Source organism: Polypterus senegalus, chromosome 1 (assembly GCF_016835505.1).
Source record: "Polypterus senegalus isolate Bchr_013 chromosome 1, ASM1683550v1, whole genome shotgun sequence".
NCBI lineage: Eukaryota > Metazoa > Chordata > Cladistia > Polypteriformes > Polypteridae > Polypterus > Polypterus senegalus.
Window position 1 is genome coordinate 194028024 of NC_053154.1, and position 17960 is coordinate 194045983.

The 17960-nt window shown below is 35.1% G+C and overlaps 1 protein-coding gene across 2 annotated transcripts in view; it reads right to left on the reverse strand.

The window, feature by feature from the left end:
• ccdc50a (coiled-coil domain containing 50a) overlaps positions 1–16269 on the reverse strand; it is a 110741-nt gene extending 94472 nt beyond the window's left edge. Inside the window, exon 1 of one of the 2 annotated variants that reach the window (XM_039765995.1) lies at positions 16018–16269. In XM_039765995.1, the coding sequence (XP_039621929.1) occupies positions 16018–16066 (49 nt within the window). In that variant the 5' untranslated portion in view covers positions 16067–16269. The remainder of the gene's footprint in view (positions 1–16017) is intronic. The other variant, XM_039766003.1, reaches the window with a different exon arrangement.
• Positions 16270–17960: the final 1691 nt, after the last annotated feature.

Here is a 17960-nt window from a genome sequence, read left to right on the forward strand (position 1 = left end):
GGAGGATTACACTGAGTAAGGCTTTACCAAAACAATTATTGATGGCGAATAAAGTATCCATTATTCATAAAGCTTCAATTGGTGATCTGTTTTTCCGCATTAACCTCATATTTTTTCATACTTCTTCTCAAACCAAGAGGGTGCGAGGGTAAAATGAATCGGAAAGCACTGATATATATATATTGAATATATTGAAATAGTTTTACTTTCAAATAATGTAAACAGTACGCGGCACGTGTTTCGCCCTAATTCTGGGTTCATCAGGCGTACACACTCACTGCACCCCGTCTCGGGAATCGAACCTCGGACGTCAGCGCTAGAGGCGAAGCCTCTCATGTTGCGCCACGGCGTGTGGTTCGTTTATTTGACAGTATATAGATATAGATATATACATACAGATATAGATATATATAGATATAGATAACTCCTGTAGCCACAATAAAAGCCTTTATTGAATAAACAAACCGGGGAGAACAAGTTTCTTTCTACTGCAGCCACAGCCGCAACACACATAAAAAACATCAATAATAACTCATAAAAACGCAATATTATTTAGGAAAATCGCAACATTTTACTCACCAAAAATTCAGATTATTTGTAAACAAAATCCATCCTCTCTTTCCTCAAAAACAGTTCAATTACTCAGTCGTACGGATTATCCATGCGCTTCAGTTCCATCAAAACGTCCCTTTCTATCACATTCGAAGCTAATGCTGAAAGGCGAACCTGCTCTATGGTATTTCTGGCATAAGTTTGAATTCGCTTTAGGACTGAAAATGTCCGCTCGACAGAAGCAGTGTTCACAGGATTGCTCACCGCCAAATATACCAATGTGAACAGCTGCCCCATGCACTCATTCACATTTTTCTGATGAAGGAAGTCAAGGAGATCAGTGGGAGATTTTCCTACAAAATCATCCATGGCATACATTACGGTCAGTTCTGTTTTTAGCCGAGACAGATCAAAAAGCTCTCCGTGGCTCTTGTGTTAAACTGGAGAAGGCTGCATGTGTGAAATTTTTCTTGTATTCCCAAAACTTCAGGGGCTCGAGGAGTGTGACAAACATCAGGTTTTCGTGGTCTTGAAATCTGGTCTGTGTCTGGCAAATAATATTGTCCAGAATCTTGCCATGGAGTTGGCCGTAGTGCGCGCGACGACCTATCGCTCGGAGCGTTTGCGGTGCATTCAGTTGCCTCGTAGTGTTCCTCATATTGGCTTCTATCCAATCAATGGGTCTGAATACGGTGACGTTGCCATACGAGCGAGTGAGGGAGTGAGTGAGTGAGTGACAGTCAATGAGGGCTTTGCCTTTTATTAGTATAGATATATATATCCCTGGGGTGAAACAGTGTAATCGGGTTCCCGCAGAGCATCCTGGAAATTGGAGTTGGGTGCAGCCTTGTTGGGTCCTGCAGGTACTGCCAGGGGCGCTGTATTTGGGACTCCTGAGCCCATGTGGGCAGCCAATTCGTCACAACCGGAAGTAAAGCAGGAAATCAGGGATAAAGCACCTGGAGCACTTCCGGGTGAACTATAAAGAGAGCCAACAACCACCACTCAGGGGCCAGAGTCGGGTGGAAGGAGGACGAAGCTTGCTGAAGAGTGGTGGAGTGAGAAGAAGAAAGTGTTTATTGTGTGCTTGGGACTGTGTTGGGCTAGTGAGACATGTGGAAGACGTGTCTCACAACTGAAGAAAAATTCTGATTCCTGGAAATGTTATCACTGGTGATGTACAAAATAAAGACAGAATTAATTGCTGGCAAAATTTCCCAATTTAGCCCTAGATATTAAAAAAAAAAAAAAAAAACATGCACTACATCGTTTTTTAAAGTATTTAAGAAACGTAGACAACACACATAACTAGCAGGTTACAAAATATAATCATATGAAACAAACTATTAGTAACTAAAAATATTAAATACTTAATAGGTACATACAAATAACTGTATGTACAAATAAAGTATTGTAAACACTGTCTTTTGCATTTTGTTTTATATTGTGTACCTATAAATACTTTTTAATAAAATTGAAAAGCGCATTTAATAAGGAAAGAAAATAGGTGGTAAATTACAGTTAAATTAAATTGACATTTAAACATGAAAACAATGCAGCATAAAGACAACTGTGCAGCATGAAAGATCATATCCATTAAGATTTTAACACACATTATTAGTAAAATGGTGTTTTTGTTTAACTAAGGCTTGTAAACTCAAAATTCATAACAAGTAGGGAAGCAAGAAGACAAATAAGTTAATCTATTATATGTCAGGTAATAACAGAAAGAAAAGCAAACCATGCCTGCATGCATAAACAGACAACTGGATTAGAAGTTAAGTATAAAACCTAAATCCTGAGATAGCACATACTGCTGTCTGTTACACTCCTATATTCTAGGTAAAACAGACTGAGCCAAAATTGATTAAACCATCTTAAGCATTAGATTTATATGTCTGGTCTGCTTTTTGAATTTTACAATACCGCTGACATCTAAGAATTCCTTACTTACTATAGTATGTTAGGAAAATTATTCTACGAAAGGATTGATCTTCAGAAATTGCTCAGCTTCTCTAGCTGTGTTGGAAAACACATATTTTACAATAAAGAATAGTTTTCATTCACCCTTGATAAAGAATGCAAAAAACTCCTGCATTTAGCAACCCGTATTTAATGTTCATTTCTGTGCATATTCTGTATGAACTAGGAAAAACATTGCAAATACTCAATTGACAGACTGAAAGTATTTCTTTAGCTGTATCCCATAAAGTACTTTCTCTTTATTATGATAGTAAACAACAACTAATTATGAATAATTTGAATTTTCTGAGAGGATGCTGTATTTTACTTTATGATCAGCTGGTTGCATTAATCTGTGAATCTTCATTAAAACTTTCTTCCAGCACTTTCCGATTTAAAAACAAATGCTTGTCATGTGTTGCTGTGCGTTTAAGTGCTAAAATGCTAAGCAGAACTGGTTCATTTAGATTATCAAAAAAAAACTTATTTTTTTTGTTTAAAAAAAAAAAATTGTCATGTGGTTGTTTAGTTATCTTTTCATCTGTCCTTTAAAGTACTCTGAGTTTAACCTAGTAAACTGAAGAGCAGTAATACAGGGGCATTTAATGCCCGAGTGTATCACATATCCTAAATGTGAGGCATTATCACAAGGTCTAATTAATTATGTTTAAAAGGTATACGCAACAAAAACACTGTTGCTATCAAATGAGAACCTTTGTTTAAAAGAACTTAAAATCTTCAAAAAACTAAAAGCAAGTCTAAGATCAGTAGCATATGCAGATGTGCTTTAACTTTTGTTAAGTTCTGCTTAAAAAAAAAAGGCAGTTTATTAAAGCCATGAAAAAAGTCATTAGTTACTCATTCTTTTACAGTTAATAGATGAGAAGAGAATGTCTGAATAATTTTATAATTTGGCTTTCAGAACGTAGTTTACAAAGGTTAATCAAATTATTTTAAAAAATTAAACAGAAAAGCAAATAAATTCATTGAAACCTGAAAATGTTGTTCTTGAAAGAGGAGGTGATTTTCCTCAAGTAACAATAAATGAGGGAGATTTTATAGACATGATGGGGGGGATTTCAGCTTGAAGTTTCTCAAGAATATGATCCATAACCATATTTACTTACTGAAATTTTACTGTTTTTTTCTTAACAAATCTCATACCGAACATTTTCACTGAAACATTATTATATTAGTGCCACATTAATTAGCAATCTTTCAAGAAGTTTTACTGACAAATACCATTTACAAAAACTAATATTAGTTGTTTTCTATCAACACTCTTTTCAAATTAGGTCTGTCAGATTTATGACATTTACTGTTCTAAGATTTAAGTTTGGATTAATACAAAGAGAACACATTAGCTGGTTAATAACGCTGAATGAAAAATAAAATGTTATACATAGATCAAATAAATAATTATTAAAGTTACAAATGATTTGTGCTTTAATTTTCTAAATTGTTCCCTTGTTTCACGTGTTCCCACTTAAAGACTGCCTCTGTAAAATTAAACATCTCAGTGTAAAGGTTTTTAAAACACTCTTTGTATATTGTGTTCAAAGTACCTCATCTCAGTGATTAGATTTCTTTTTACTTATTCAGATTTTGACACTGAAAGAGACTGCATTAAATGTAATAATTACTCAAACTTTTTAAGAGTTCGGCTACATTGTTTTTTGCACCAATGAGCAATATTTCAAAAACCACAAGTATAATGTATATCAATTCATTCAAAGCAATGAAGCAGGTTGTTTCAGCTAGAGTTGTCAGGTAAAAAAAAATCAAATTTATTTTTAAAAAGTCTTAATTGAAGGCAAAAGTAGAAATTCAACTGTAAAACAAACTGTGGTTGTTTGCTTACATGCACTTACACTGGTAATGTAATGGAAGGCTGTGCAAAACTGCAGTATTTTAATGTTTTATTTTTACGCTTCACTTCCACAATCAGCTATTTAGTAATTTGAAATGGTTAGCTTGTTGTTTTTATTAATAAAACTTAGAAGGTACACACCTTCACAATGCAGTTTTTTTTCAATCCCACAAGTGTACTTGGAGTAGTTTTTGTAGATGCTTCTCTTGTGCTCTAAAGATACCAATTTGCATCTGATTTTGTCCTACTCACTCTTACACCTGAAATCCTAGATTGTTGTTTAATGCTAAGATTGCCTCATTAAAACAAATGGAAAATAACACATACTTTTATTAAAACAATTTAAAATCCCAGAGCCAACAGGCTGAGTCATATAATTAGTTTCCATCTGTTTGACACATAATGCCTAAAACAATGAGGTATCATGAAAAATATTCAGGCCACATGTATTAAAATATTGCTGAATTTGTAAAGGAGAAAAAAGTAAACAGTGTAACCCTGACTGGATACCATGATGATCTAGTAAGCCACAAAGGAGCTTTTCTGGATAAGTCCACAGCTGCCAACTGACTTTTTATTCTGAATGCTACAGTATCAAAAGCATACTGCAACTGCCCGTTGAATACCTCCAAAATAATAAAACAATACCACCTTCAACCTGCCTGCCTCTCACCTGTTCTCTTACTTAGCTCGCTATTCTGAACCTGTGAAAGTCTTTAATAAGTAACCTGTATTCCTTGTGACCCTAGTCAGGACAGCAAATCATAAAAGCAGCCACGAAAAGGAGCTAAAATCCTTACGAAACAAACATGCTGGTGCCGACTCTGTGCTCCATTACATCATTAATATAATTTTTTTTTTTTCCATTTGCGATGTCACTGCTTATGATGCTGTGTGGGTCTTGTAGCACTCTGTTGGTGTCCGTAGGTTGCAAACATATTGTGAATGTTTAAATAGCAGTTGCCTGAAACCAATAGGCTTTATTGTGCCACTGGGCCATTACTATAAAGTTTATATTTAAAATAGACTACAAACATATATGTATAATGCCCAGGATTGTTAACCCAAGTTCAAATACTGTATATTTGAATATTTCCTTATTTTTAATTGGAATATTTAAACCGTATTTTTTATTTTACATTCCTAGTTTCAACGGCTAATGCAACATATAAATCCCAATCATTTGTTCTCTTTGCTGTTTTCTTGTCTTAATTGTGGCAGGGTTGGGTTCTGTTAAAGGGTGGTGGGGAGGACGCAAAGTAATGGATTGTTATAATTCTTGCTAAAATGTGTCATGTTTTCTTTAAAATGTTGGCCTAGCATTTCAGTAAAAAGTTATTTAAAAAAAATCCTATTACAGTGCTCTGCTTCATCTATAAAGAAGCATTATGAACTGAGACACACAAATATCTTGTCAAATGTGGATTTATTAACTTTTACTTTGAAATGAACAGATGGAACAGTACGAGCATTTTTGTTCCACATTCCATATGCACTTGTTACAACTGTTTTTTTTTTTTTGGTGGATTTTTCTTGTTTTCATCACTTCTCTTTCATGTGAGGTGTGCATGGATGAGCTCCATAGCAGAAGGGCATCCCATTCAAGTTTCATTCCCACCTTGCACTATGTGCTGCCCGGATACAGTATGTCTCAAATCCCTTAAATTCTAAATTGGAAAAGCAATCAGAAAAAGGATAATTGAATGGATGGAAAGAGACATCCAATGTAGAATGCAAAGATTGTTATCTCTTATCTGACCTGTGAATAGTGTTTTAAAAGCCAACAGTCCATTGTGCTTTCATTTTCAGGTCTTGAAAATTGTCCAATACATGTTTCTTAGCAGCAGTGGCAGGTGAAGTGGTGGTGAGGAGATGAGTCAAAAACTCATGTATTACAAAAATACATTTGGAAAATACTGTATAGCCTTTTTGTTATTTTATGTGAAAGCAGCATACTCTTCTCTCATGTAACTCAGTTAACTTTTTATGATTATGTAGAGCATATGTAGATTATCACATTTTAACTAACGTCCCCACTTCCCATGCTGCTGTAGCAATCATCTTTATGTTTTCAACATGAGTTACACCATACACAGACATTTCAACCAACTCTCACCATCACCCATTCTTTGTTAATTTTATAACTGACCCCTTGCAGTTGGATGTGGATCCTGCAAACAAAGAATCTCAAGACACCACTTCACCATTCTTGTCAAAAAGTGTTTCAGAAACACCATTATGTATTTTAAAACAAAATGTACGTGGCAGTGATGTTTGCCCCTTGAGAACATTTGAAGTTGCATTTATAACAACTTGCAGGATCACTATTCTGCATTTTGCTTTTAAAGAAGTGTTGCATCAAGTGGATTAGTTTATTATTTAATCATTTGTTTCTTTTTACATGCGAGTATCTCACTATATGGCTCTTCATATTAAGCCGTTTCTAAAAAGCCTATTACATTTCCATTACAGTTGTACATAATGTTTTTTTTTCCATCAGAAAATTGGTATTATTTCTTGATTGCAGATTGCCTACTTTTTAAATATTTCCTTATAATTTATTAATTAGTTTTTAAAAATCAGACTAGTTTACAAATCCATTAGTGTCTATGTAAAAAAAAACATGCAAAATAATAATGCACACATTGCTAAATTTCATTATTTTAATTTTAACCTTGGATGTGCAATACAAGACAATAATAGGCCTGATTAAGCAAAAGAGCTAATTTCCAAGTAGTGATAAAAGCAGTAAGACACAATGACATCCCTTGACTCACTGTTTTTTTAAGTCACACTGATAATGCAGTCATTAGTTAAAAATTAGAAATGGTTAAACAAAAGGACAAATAAAGCATGTGAGTTACAGATTAGTGGCACTAAAAACCACTGACAACACTAAATGCTTCTTGATTCAGACTCATCTCCTCTGGCTCCAGTAGCAGGAAGGCTAAAGGAAGACAAAGTTTAACACATAACAAGTGGTATCCCTGACATTCATGTCTTTAACTGTGAGCCAGATACACAAAGCCTGTTACAGGAAGCAACATACAAAGATAACCAAGTCAGATGGCAATCTGAAAAATTCTGCAAAGCTGTACTGCCATATTGGGTGTAATTGAAGGCTCTAGTTAATGCATTACAATTATAGCTATATTCTAATATAGCAAAGAGTTGCCTTCCTTGGCACTTGCTGTGTTCCTCACTTTACAAGTATGCATCAAAATTGTGTTTTGTACATTTTGAATATTGAAAAATATGCAAAAGCCAAAAAATGTGACTGGTTGCTACAGTTTTATAATACATTCCAAGTCCATTGGTGTTACCGTCCCTTCAAGAATCGATGGTTTTGAGCAAGATGTCTATGCTGCACGCATGTACCATGTAGATGGAGGACTACATCATATGCGTTTTTGTCCATTTTAGTGTGGACGAAAACACTTATGTAAACAAAATGTGAAAATGCTAGCATAGATGGAGATTATTTTCTTTTAAAAACACAATTTTAAAATGAAAATGTAGTAGTGTGGATGTAGCCTTAATCTATTTGAGTAAAAAAGATTTACCTTAGAAGTGCCACAAAACAATTCATGTGTAAAAAAATAATTAATCAAATATTTTATCAATTAACTGGTTAATCTAATAATTTTGTTTAACTCAAAAAAGCACATGTACTTGTGCTGTATTTGAATATTTATTGGATAATATACAGTACAGAAATCTGAAAACATCCGGATTTGAATAAACACAACTACAATAACAAGGAGACAAACAAGACAACACTGTTATTAATGAAACACTAAAGAAAAAAAAAAGTCTAAAAGTAAAAAGTAATATGTTTTAATTAACAAGGGATTTGCTTTAACAACTTGCTGTCAGCAGTCCAACCTGAAACAAAACCAAATAATTAGGCTTTTGGTTTCTTTTAGACCACAGTGTTATACTGCATCCATCTTAAATTGAGATGTTATTCACAGACATCATGAACATAGAGTAGATGCCATGCCTATCTGGTATAAAGCATCTTAATTAATTAATGTTTTTGAAATATAAATAGTACCAACTGAAATAATATTGCAGGAGATGGGCAACTCATATCTCCCGAAGACAAGACCAAGGTAAAAAAAAACTATTTTCTATACCTTTGCAACTGCAGAACATTAAATAATTATAAGTTAAACTTCTCAGCAACATTTCCCTTTTGCACTGCCAACTTTGGTACAGATTTATTCTTTGTTCTGTAGAGGAAATGACAACACAACGAGCATTTTATCTAGTTGTTATTGTCATCATCACATTAAAACATTTACTTAATATTAATAAAAATAGTAACAAGCACTTGTTCATTTTAAATTCTTGATGTTAAGTGCTTTGAATATAAGCGCTTTGCATAATATAACTAAAATGTATTCATTATTATTGTTGTTTGACTGCATTTTTTCACTTTTTCAAAAGCAACCTACTAAATGTCTTATTTAATAGGTTACCATGTAAGTGTGCGTTAATAATCCTTAAAATACTGTGCAAAGGGTTCTGTGCAACATGCAAATTAATTCACTGGAAAAATTTTCTGTAAAAAAAAAAAAAAAACCAGCAATAATAACAATAATCTGTTTCAGAAAGAGGAGGCAAAGAGAAGAAATGGGAGAAAACTCTTCATACCGTCAAAAACTTCATAAGCAGCATTTAGGGCAACTGTATGTTAACTGTACGTCAACTGACAGGGATTGCAAGGCCTTTCCATTGACACAAGGACAGTGAGGCTGTCATCAACCTCTCTGCATTAACTTGAGAATGTGCAAAGAATGCAGAACCATCTTAGTTAAGACATGCTAATTTTCATATCATTTAACCCAGAATTTTATTGAACTGTATGGTCTGCATATTTGGCAATCTATACAGCAGTACAAACTGTCTCTCTTCAAAAACGCCAATTTTCCAGCAGCAGCAATCCACGACTGGACAGTTGCATGTTGCTGTGCTGCAAATTCTTTACTTTGGAACAACTATGTGAGGTGCACTATGTAAAAAGTAAAAAAAAAAAAAAAAATACATCAGCCTGGTTGTCTATTAAATGTGATTAATTTATAAATTAATGTTCTGAAAAAATATGTAAAAATAACCTTTATATAATGTAGGATGTTATTACTGCTTAATTTTGTCAATCGCTGATAAGTTTTTTTTTTTTTTTGGATCCACATGATGACAGTTAAAGTGCTAAAAGTTGCAGGCCCCGACATAAATATCTGGCTAGGAGTGAAAATGCAACACTCACTGAAACAGAATAGTCTATTGAATGCAGTTGCTAGTTTTATCATAATTAGCTAGTCTATATACTGAATCATTACTTTACTTTAGTGCACTCACAAGTAATGGTGCTAACTGACAAATAAACTTAGCTGACAATGTATCTGTTCAGTGACAAGATATACCGTGGTTCTAACTTTTTTCGCAACTCTAATCACTAGTATGAATTTCTCCAGGTGAACTGCTTCACAACACTAAAAAAGCTATTGTAGAACAGCTAACTAAGTCTAAGTGGGTTACTTTGGGCGCCATTGACTTGCCCTGTGCTATACTTTGTCTTCAGGTGTTTATATGTTGAGCAAGCACTGTTGTGGAGTACCACACAATGAGTAAGCAACCTCTTTCAGAGATTTTCAGGTGAAATACACACAGAAGAGAATTTTGAGTGATATTTCGGAGAAATATCACCACTATATGTGGTGCAGCTGCTGCCTACTCAAAAACAGTACAGAGAGTCTTAGCATTCTGGCACACAATGAAGGGAAGGGGCAGGGACAAATGGCCGATTCAGAATATACAATTTGACTATAATTTTTAGTTAATTACATTGATTAATCATGATAGCACTAATTTCAAAACAAAAGTAACTCTGTTACATTAAAACATATTTAAATATTTGTTAAACATTAGCATATTAGAAAATAAACTTATCAAGTGCAATTACTTGATTACTAGTGTAATGTATAATCTATATTTTCTGGCTGAAACCTGGTTCAGATAGTATTTTATAAATCAAGGCCTCACCCACTGACTATACTTTTTCCATAAGCCAGAATTAGGAGTCTTGCTTTCTGTATTTTTAAATGACAAACTTCAACTATCTCAAAACATGTAAGTGATATAACATCATTTGATGTGCAATGTTACTCCTTAAACACACAACCCCCCTAGTGTTTAAGTAACTTGCATTTGGAATCTGTTTAGCCATCAGGAGTGGCTGTGTGACAAGTAAATGTGGAAAATATAGAAAATAGTCACACTGAATAACCTCTATCAAGGTAAATTTGAAGCAGTAAATCAATCTATAACTGAGGTTTCACAAAACATTTCTCTGTTTTAAGTTAGACAAGCCTGAAAGTTCAACAATGGTTTTCTATGGGAGAGTTTGAAATTTCAGAAGCTCGTACAGCATGCTGTATTCAGGACATTTCAATGAAAATCAAACTTTACAGAAGGATTTTCGTGAAGAAGTAAGTTGGGTGGATTTCAATAAAATTGGTCCACTTGGAGCCAAGTTGTTTCATTTGGACAGGCAAATGGAAACGGCAAATGCAATAGGTGCTTTGTACATTTCAGATGAATGTACCTGATCTGATAAAATATAGCAGGGATCATAAAAGAGACTGACCTGAAAAAAATGCTCCAGATGCTTTAGTGTTCCAAATCTTCCTTCTTTTTCTTTACATTTGCTCCAAATTTAAGGCTACTTCTGTGTAATCGACTTAACAATTAAATATAAAAAAAACAGACTCACGATGGGCTTCTTATGCTATTTGCTTTCTTCAACTAGAAAACCAAACATTAGAGGGACCGAATGTAGTAAGAAAACAAAAAATGTTTACTAGTCTGCACTTACTGATACAATTAAACATTTTATGGAATTCCTCTGCATCTTCAGTTCTAATTACTACACTAATTTAGTACAAAAATATATAAAGGTCTGTTGCATATTATTTAGAACAAAAACTAAAATAAGAATTTTTTTTTAATTATTAAAATATATAACTGATGACTGAGCTGTCAGCATCTGTATTTAGTACAAATGGATCACAGCATATCAGTCCAAATAAACGTCTTAGCAAATATAACTTAGCAACAGAAAATAAATGACCATTGATTTCTAAAATTAACACATTTCTGGACCTTTATTACAAAAATTTCCACCTGGACCAAAAAATTTTTTAAAAATGTATCCACTTTCAAATATAATACTTTTCTCTGGAATCACAGAAAAACATACAGCCCTCTAACTCGAGCTTTATTTTTAGAACCACGGTTACAAGAAATTTCATTCATGTTTTTCCCCAACCCAGCACAGAAACCACCTTAATGAAATTCTAAATAAGTCCCATTTTGGTAAAAGCTATGACTACTATGCTTTCAGGCTAAAGAGCAACTTACGACAAAATTCATCATAGGTAACATTCTATTACAATGAGACCTTAACTAGACTGTCAAAGTACACTTTCTTAAGGTACTTTACTTTCACTGTTATTATTTAACCAATCATTTAAATTTAGACTGGAAATGTGGGAGTATTCACTAATTCCTTTTTTAGTTATAGTGCCCAAGGTTTGTCAGGACTCAATGTGGGGATACATGCTTTTCTATTTGTATATTTTGGCAAAAGAAATATTCAATTTCTGTTGTTTTCAGTTGTATTGCAATGATAACTGGCTGCATTTACACCTGACTTAAATGTTACTATGCCCACAATACTGCATTAGTGAAGTGAAACTGTCAAAATAAAATTTATTTTCATAGAAAATACTGCAAGACTACTATCAATGCAAATGGGTTAGGTTTTAGTTTTGATTAGTCAAAATGAAATTTTGTCATGTGAAATTGATCTGTTAGTCAGTATTTCCTAACTAAGATCATTTTCTTTATTTTAGACACATAGTAAGCTTAAGGTAATTTACTAATATTAAGGATATGGAAATACTTGTTAAAGATACAACAGCTGTTTCAAACAAATAATTGTTGCCAACCTTTTTTGTTTTTAAATCATCTAGTACCATCCAACAGTTAATTAAAAAACTTACATAAAGAACCATATGTAAAAGTACTTTACTGTCTTCTATTCACAGTATATGCCAGGTTTTATATGTGCATTTTGATATATAAAACAAAACAGCTACATAATACTTTATTTTACTGCCTACTCCTAATGACTGTATACCCAAAGACCTTCTCAACAGCATCCCCTCTAGCACCTATGACACTAGGAAACTATTTACTTAGAATATCACAATTTATTAAGAAATACGTGTGTGTGTGTGTGTGTATATATATATATATATATATATATATATATCCCTTACAGGAATCAAACCTCAGACGTCCGTGCCTGAGGCGAAACCTCTGATGTTGTGTCGTGACAGGTCGTTCACTTACTTGACCGGGTGAAGATCAGGAAAGGGAAAGGTGCGTACGCCTGATGAGACCCAATTAGGGTAAAACATGTGTCATGTACTATTGTATTATTTGGCAGGTATTGTATGACATGTCCATGATCTGCTTCTCGCAAAGGAGAATGCGTGGTGAATGTTTGCCGACTGGCCGTCCAACCACAAGCATTACCTGGTAGGTAACCACCCAAATAATCAGATTGCGGTCAGACCTATGGATATACATACATATATACATACTGTACATATACATACATAAACACACACAGTCTATGAGCATAGATAACCTGATTATGTCAGTGGAAGTAAACTAAAAAATACATTTAACCAAATCTGCATTATATCCCCAGTGCAGAGATGGACATTGTGCATTATTCAGAACCCACTTCAATTTTACCTCTAACATAACCCATACATTGGGTAAATGCAGATAACCAACTGCTTCCCCATGCATTCTGCCAATTTTGCTCATCACTGATGTAATTCATTGTCGTAGGTTGCTGCACTACTCTTACTGGGCTGAGTTCCACTGTTTATTTAATTTGTTACTATAAATGTTTTCGCCATCTGTTTCCAGCCTTGCTCTAGTCTCCTTCCCTTCTCAATTGCAAATGTTCTGTTATTTTAAGAGGGGTGGGGTACAGGACAACTCTGACAAGAATTATAAAAACTAAGAGAGAGAGGCTCATTTTGTTAACTAATACTGGTTTGTTATTTTTAAGTTTAAAATTACTGTCATATGTACATAGTACAGCAACAATGTTCCCTCAGAGGGAGAGAAATAATACAATACCAACAAAGACACACACACACACACACACACAGAAATTTGTAATTGTATACATTATATTGTGTATACATTTAAGAATATGTACAGTATTATTATTACAAATAGCTGTTCAGTAATCTTACAGGGAAGAATACATACAGTATTTGGTTTTATGACTGGCAATTTAGTAATCTCAAGACCCATGCATTCAATGAGAAGTCAAGCAAAATGACAAATTTTACTGACTAACTGAACGGATTACAATATGCAAGCATTTGAGGAAACTGAGGCCCCTTCTTCAGGGAGGTTACTACTACAGATCTATGGATTGAATCTGTCCCTAAAACTAAAGGTGTGAATGTAAATGACTGGATTATTTGCCAGAAGGAAGCAGTGAGAAAATCGACACTACCAAATGGCCAAGGTCTTTAATAATACTGTTTTCCTTTCTAAGCCAGTACATATTGTATATGGCATTAACAGAAAGCAGCTGGGTGCCAGTATAATATTCTCTGCTGCCTTCATCACTGTCTGCCGTGCTTTATGTTCTTGAGCTGAGCAGATGCTACATCAGGATGTTATGCAGACAGTAAGGATAGTCTGTAGGTTTGTAGGAACAGATGGAGAAATCTGAGTTTTCCTCAGGCCTCTGAGGAACTAAAGGCACTGGAGAGCCTTCTTGACAAAAGATCAAATGTGTTGTACCCACTTCACTTCATCACTGATGCTCAACCCAAGAAATGTAATGCTGTTGACCTTCTCAACAGCATTCCCTCCAAGGCAGATGGGAATGTGGTCTGCCACCTGAAGTCTTTGACTAGCTGCTTGGTTTTGCGGACATTAATGATGAGATTATTGGCCTGGAAACACTGAGTCAGCAGGTAAATCTCATCCCTGCAAGCTGTTTCATTATTTTTGGTTATCAAGCCTAAAAGTTGGAATTGTCTGCAATTTTAATGATAGTGAGTGTTGTAGCTGTGTTTGGCTAAGTGGAAATGTAATAACAAGGGCAAAGGTTATAAAATAAAGTTAGTCCAAGAAATACATAAAATATAAAAATTCCATCTTAAGGAAAAAGTATGAAAATAATTCTTCATGTAAAATAAACTGGCAACAAAAGTGCTATTAAAACAAACAACACAGTCAAGGAAATTAGTCAAAACTCAAATATTAACCAAATAAATGTAAATAAACACAAAAAAAAATCTGACTGATTATGAGGAGTAGCTAAAATATAAAATCACAAGACAAATCATTCAATGCCAAAGGACAGAAAAAACATGAATACAAAATGCCACTATTTACTACATGCTCAAGGAAAAAGGAAGATGAATGCATAGCTTCACATTTTGCTGATAGTCAAAACAAACAAAACACTAAACAATACAATACCCCCAAAAAAATAGAGATTTCTAAATATACATTTCTAAACATGGTGTGACAATTCCAATAGTGGTCACAAAAAATTACTGTGCAGCTATACACGCTTGGGGGGGCGTATGGTGTATTTCTACAAAGGATCAAGAATGGCTGAACGTAATTCCTACAAGGCCGAAGCTGGGATTTGCACACTTTAAACATAGGCAAAATAAGAGCAGCACATATTCATTCCTACGTTAACTGTAAATACCTTATAAACGTTTATATAATCACCAAACATTGTGGGGAGGCAAGAGACATTTCACAAACTACACGACCCATAACTGCAGGCAATACCGACACGCACTTGAACAAGGCATTTGAATTCAGCGCACCAAAGTGGAAGACTGGGGGAAAACATTATTTGTGCTTACGTGACCCTAAATCGTAGATTTTTGTGATAATTGGCAGGCCTTGGCGGCACTTATAAGAGACGCATGGACACGCCCCCATCTGCTCATATTTAGATACATCACTGCCTTTATTTAGCCTCAGCTTTTCAAGGAAATCCTTTCTCTTCTCTGTGCGAGTTGACACCTAAAGGTTGTGGGGGGGTTGGGGAGCTGACAATACCCCCAACAGACAAAAGCAGTTCATGCAAAGGGGTCAAGCTCCTCTAGCAGACTCCAATGCAAGTGAGCTCCAGATTCCCCGATTTGTTCAGGATTTCAAGCAGGTGACGTAATTTGTACCACTGGTGCCGATTCAATAAACTTCATGCTGGAAGTCAAATGAACCAGTAAACTCCATTCTAACTGGCACTAAAAATATTAACCCTAGTTGACTATTGACATAACAATCCCGAAACTGCCACGGAGGCGACATTATTTCGTTTGCTTTTGTTACCTACGCACCCACTATGACATCCGCCAGTTTATCATCTTCACTCTCAACGTAAGAAGAGCTGTACATAACAAATACTTAAAAACGCACAAACATGTATATATGTATTTTAGTCTGACTCACTTTGTCCGTTTCTCGCTCGCTCGCTCTCTTTTACACAAACTCACCTTCTTTCACTCCCGGGAGTTTTTTCTGATCAATGCTGATATCAGCCATGTTTCCAATACGGATCACCCAGTGTTAAAATACAAAATAAAAAAAAAATCCAGTCAGAAGACTGGTTTCGTTAGCTCTGCTACTTTCAACCTCGAAAAGCCCTTCCCTGCTGACCGGGAAACTCAGTCTCTGCAACACAGACCCAGCACTCACTCACTACAATCGATAAGCTGCGGCACAACACAGCAAAGCGAAGTTGACGAAAGCGATGTACAGGGTGCGACATAGGCCAAAATGCACGCGAGGTTGTTCACGTGTATAAAGCCCGCCCGCTTACCCATTGGATAGGGCTACAACTGTCTCCCGCATCAAAACTACTCGCACTAAACGAACAAGCATAAAATTATGCCAATCCAAATTAACATTTCTGAATATCTCTAAATTAATTTCAGATGGACAAAAATTCCTTAACAAAGCATAACCAGTAATGTTACCATAACTGAAATGTCAATAGGTAAAACTTTACTTGTCCCCAAGCATTATGACGCAAATTGTGCAGGTGGTGGCTCCTTTAAAAATCTAAAAATAACACGGATTTCTTTATTTTTTAAATTAACTATCTTGTGAACTGTACTGTATGTAATCAGTTTTCACAAACTGCATATTCTCTGGTAGGATTTGCCTACAAATTTGTACTTGAGGGGTAATTTTATGTAAATAAAAATTTAACTAATAGTGGATTTTGTGCCAGCCCTAGTAGTTACAGGCCATTTAGTTAAACATATGTCACTATTAAATCAGTGGTAAGACTTCATTTACAGCACACTTTTCTGAAAGCTTTTAGCCTCCATTCAATCATTTTTCAGATGATCCAGTATGACATATTTACTGTTTTTTGCTTACTTTAGTGTGTTACTGAACATGTTTTGGGACTGTCCTTTTGTCGTTACATTTTAGTTATTTTTTCTGTAATTCTCTTTTAGTGATTATTTGCATTGATATTCTCTTGTCTTGTCACTTGTGCTAGACATCTCATCTCATCTCACATCTCTCTCTCTTACTCCTCCACAGCAGAAGATGCTTTCTTTAAGTACCATCACTGCTAAATGTACAATGACCTCTCACGGGAAAGTCCCCAACTTTCCCTTCTTTGATTCTTGGAAATCCAACCTGCAGGGAAAAACTTGGGGGTTGGTGGCAGAATTGGCACTCCAGCCACCATAAAGAAAAAAAAACTCACACTGTTACACTCTATCTAAACTATTGTGGTGCTGAGGTGTCACCCGTTGCATGGCTGCACTCGGGCCCTAATCTGGATCCTGAGTTGTTTTGCCTCGTGGTGAGTGCAGCAATGTGCTGTATCAGCGCATGCTCCTAACCTCTCTCTCTTTCTCTCTCTTTTTATAAGTGACTAGCATAATACCTGCGCTTCGCAGCGGCAAAGTACTGCCTTAAAATTTTTATTAAGAAGAAAATTAAACCTTTTTAAACTGAGGGAAAATATGCCAATAATTATTTGTTAAGTATCTCTTTGTATACCACATTGTGAGTTCGGCCCTCCGGTTTTAATATGACCAAGCTGTGCGCTGAGCTTACTCTTGAGCATGCAACATACAGTTGGCCATGTGAACAGTAATCTTGTTTCAAATCTCACAGCTTGGATTGCTGCTGTCATAATCGGATTGAGTTTCATGGTTTGTTTCAATTACGACAGTGTTTGCAGGACTTGTGTTGAAGTTACATTCGGCATCTGTCAAGCATTGTAAGCATACAACCGGTTTCATCAATAACTTCACATCCAGCTTTTGAGAGTTTAAACATTCATAAACATCAAAGTATCCACTACTGAAATCGTCACCTGTGAGTCTAAGATGTTTAAGAGGCATTGGCAGTTGTCGAAAGGTGTAAAATATTTGGCCATTTCGGTACACTTGAAAGCGACAACCGAACAATT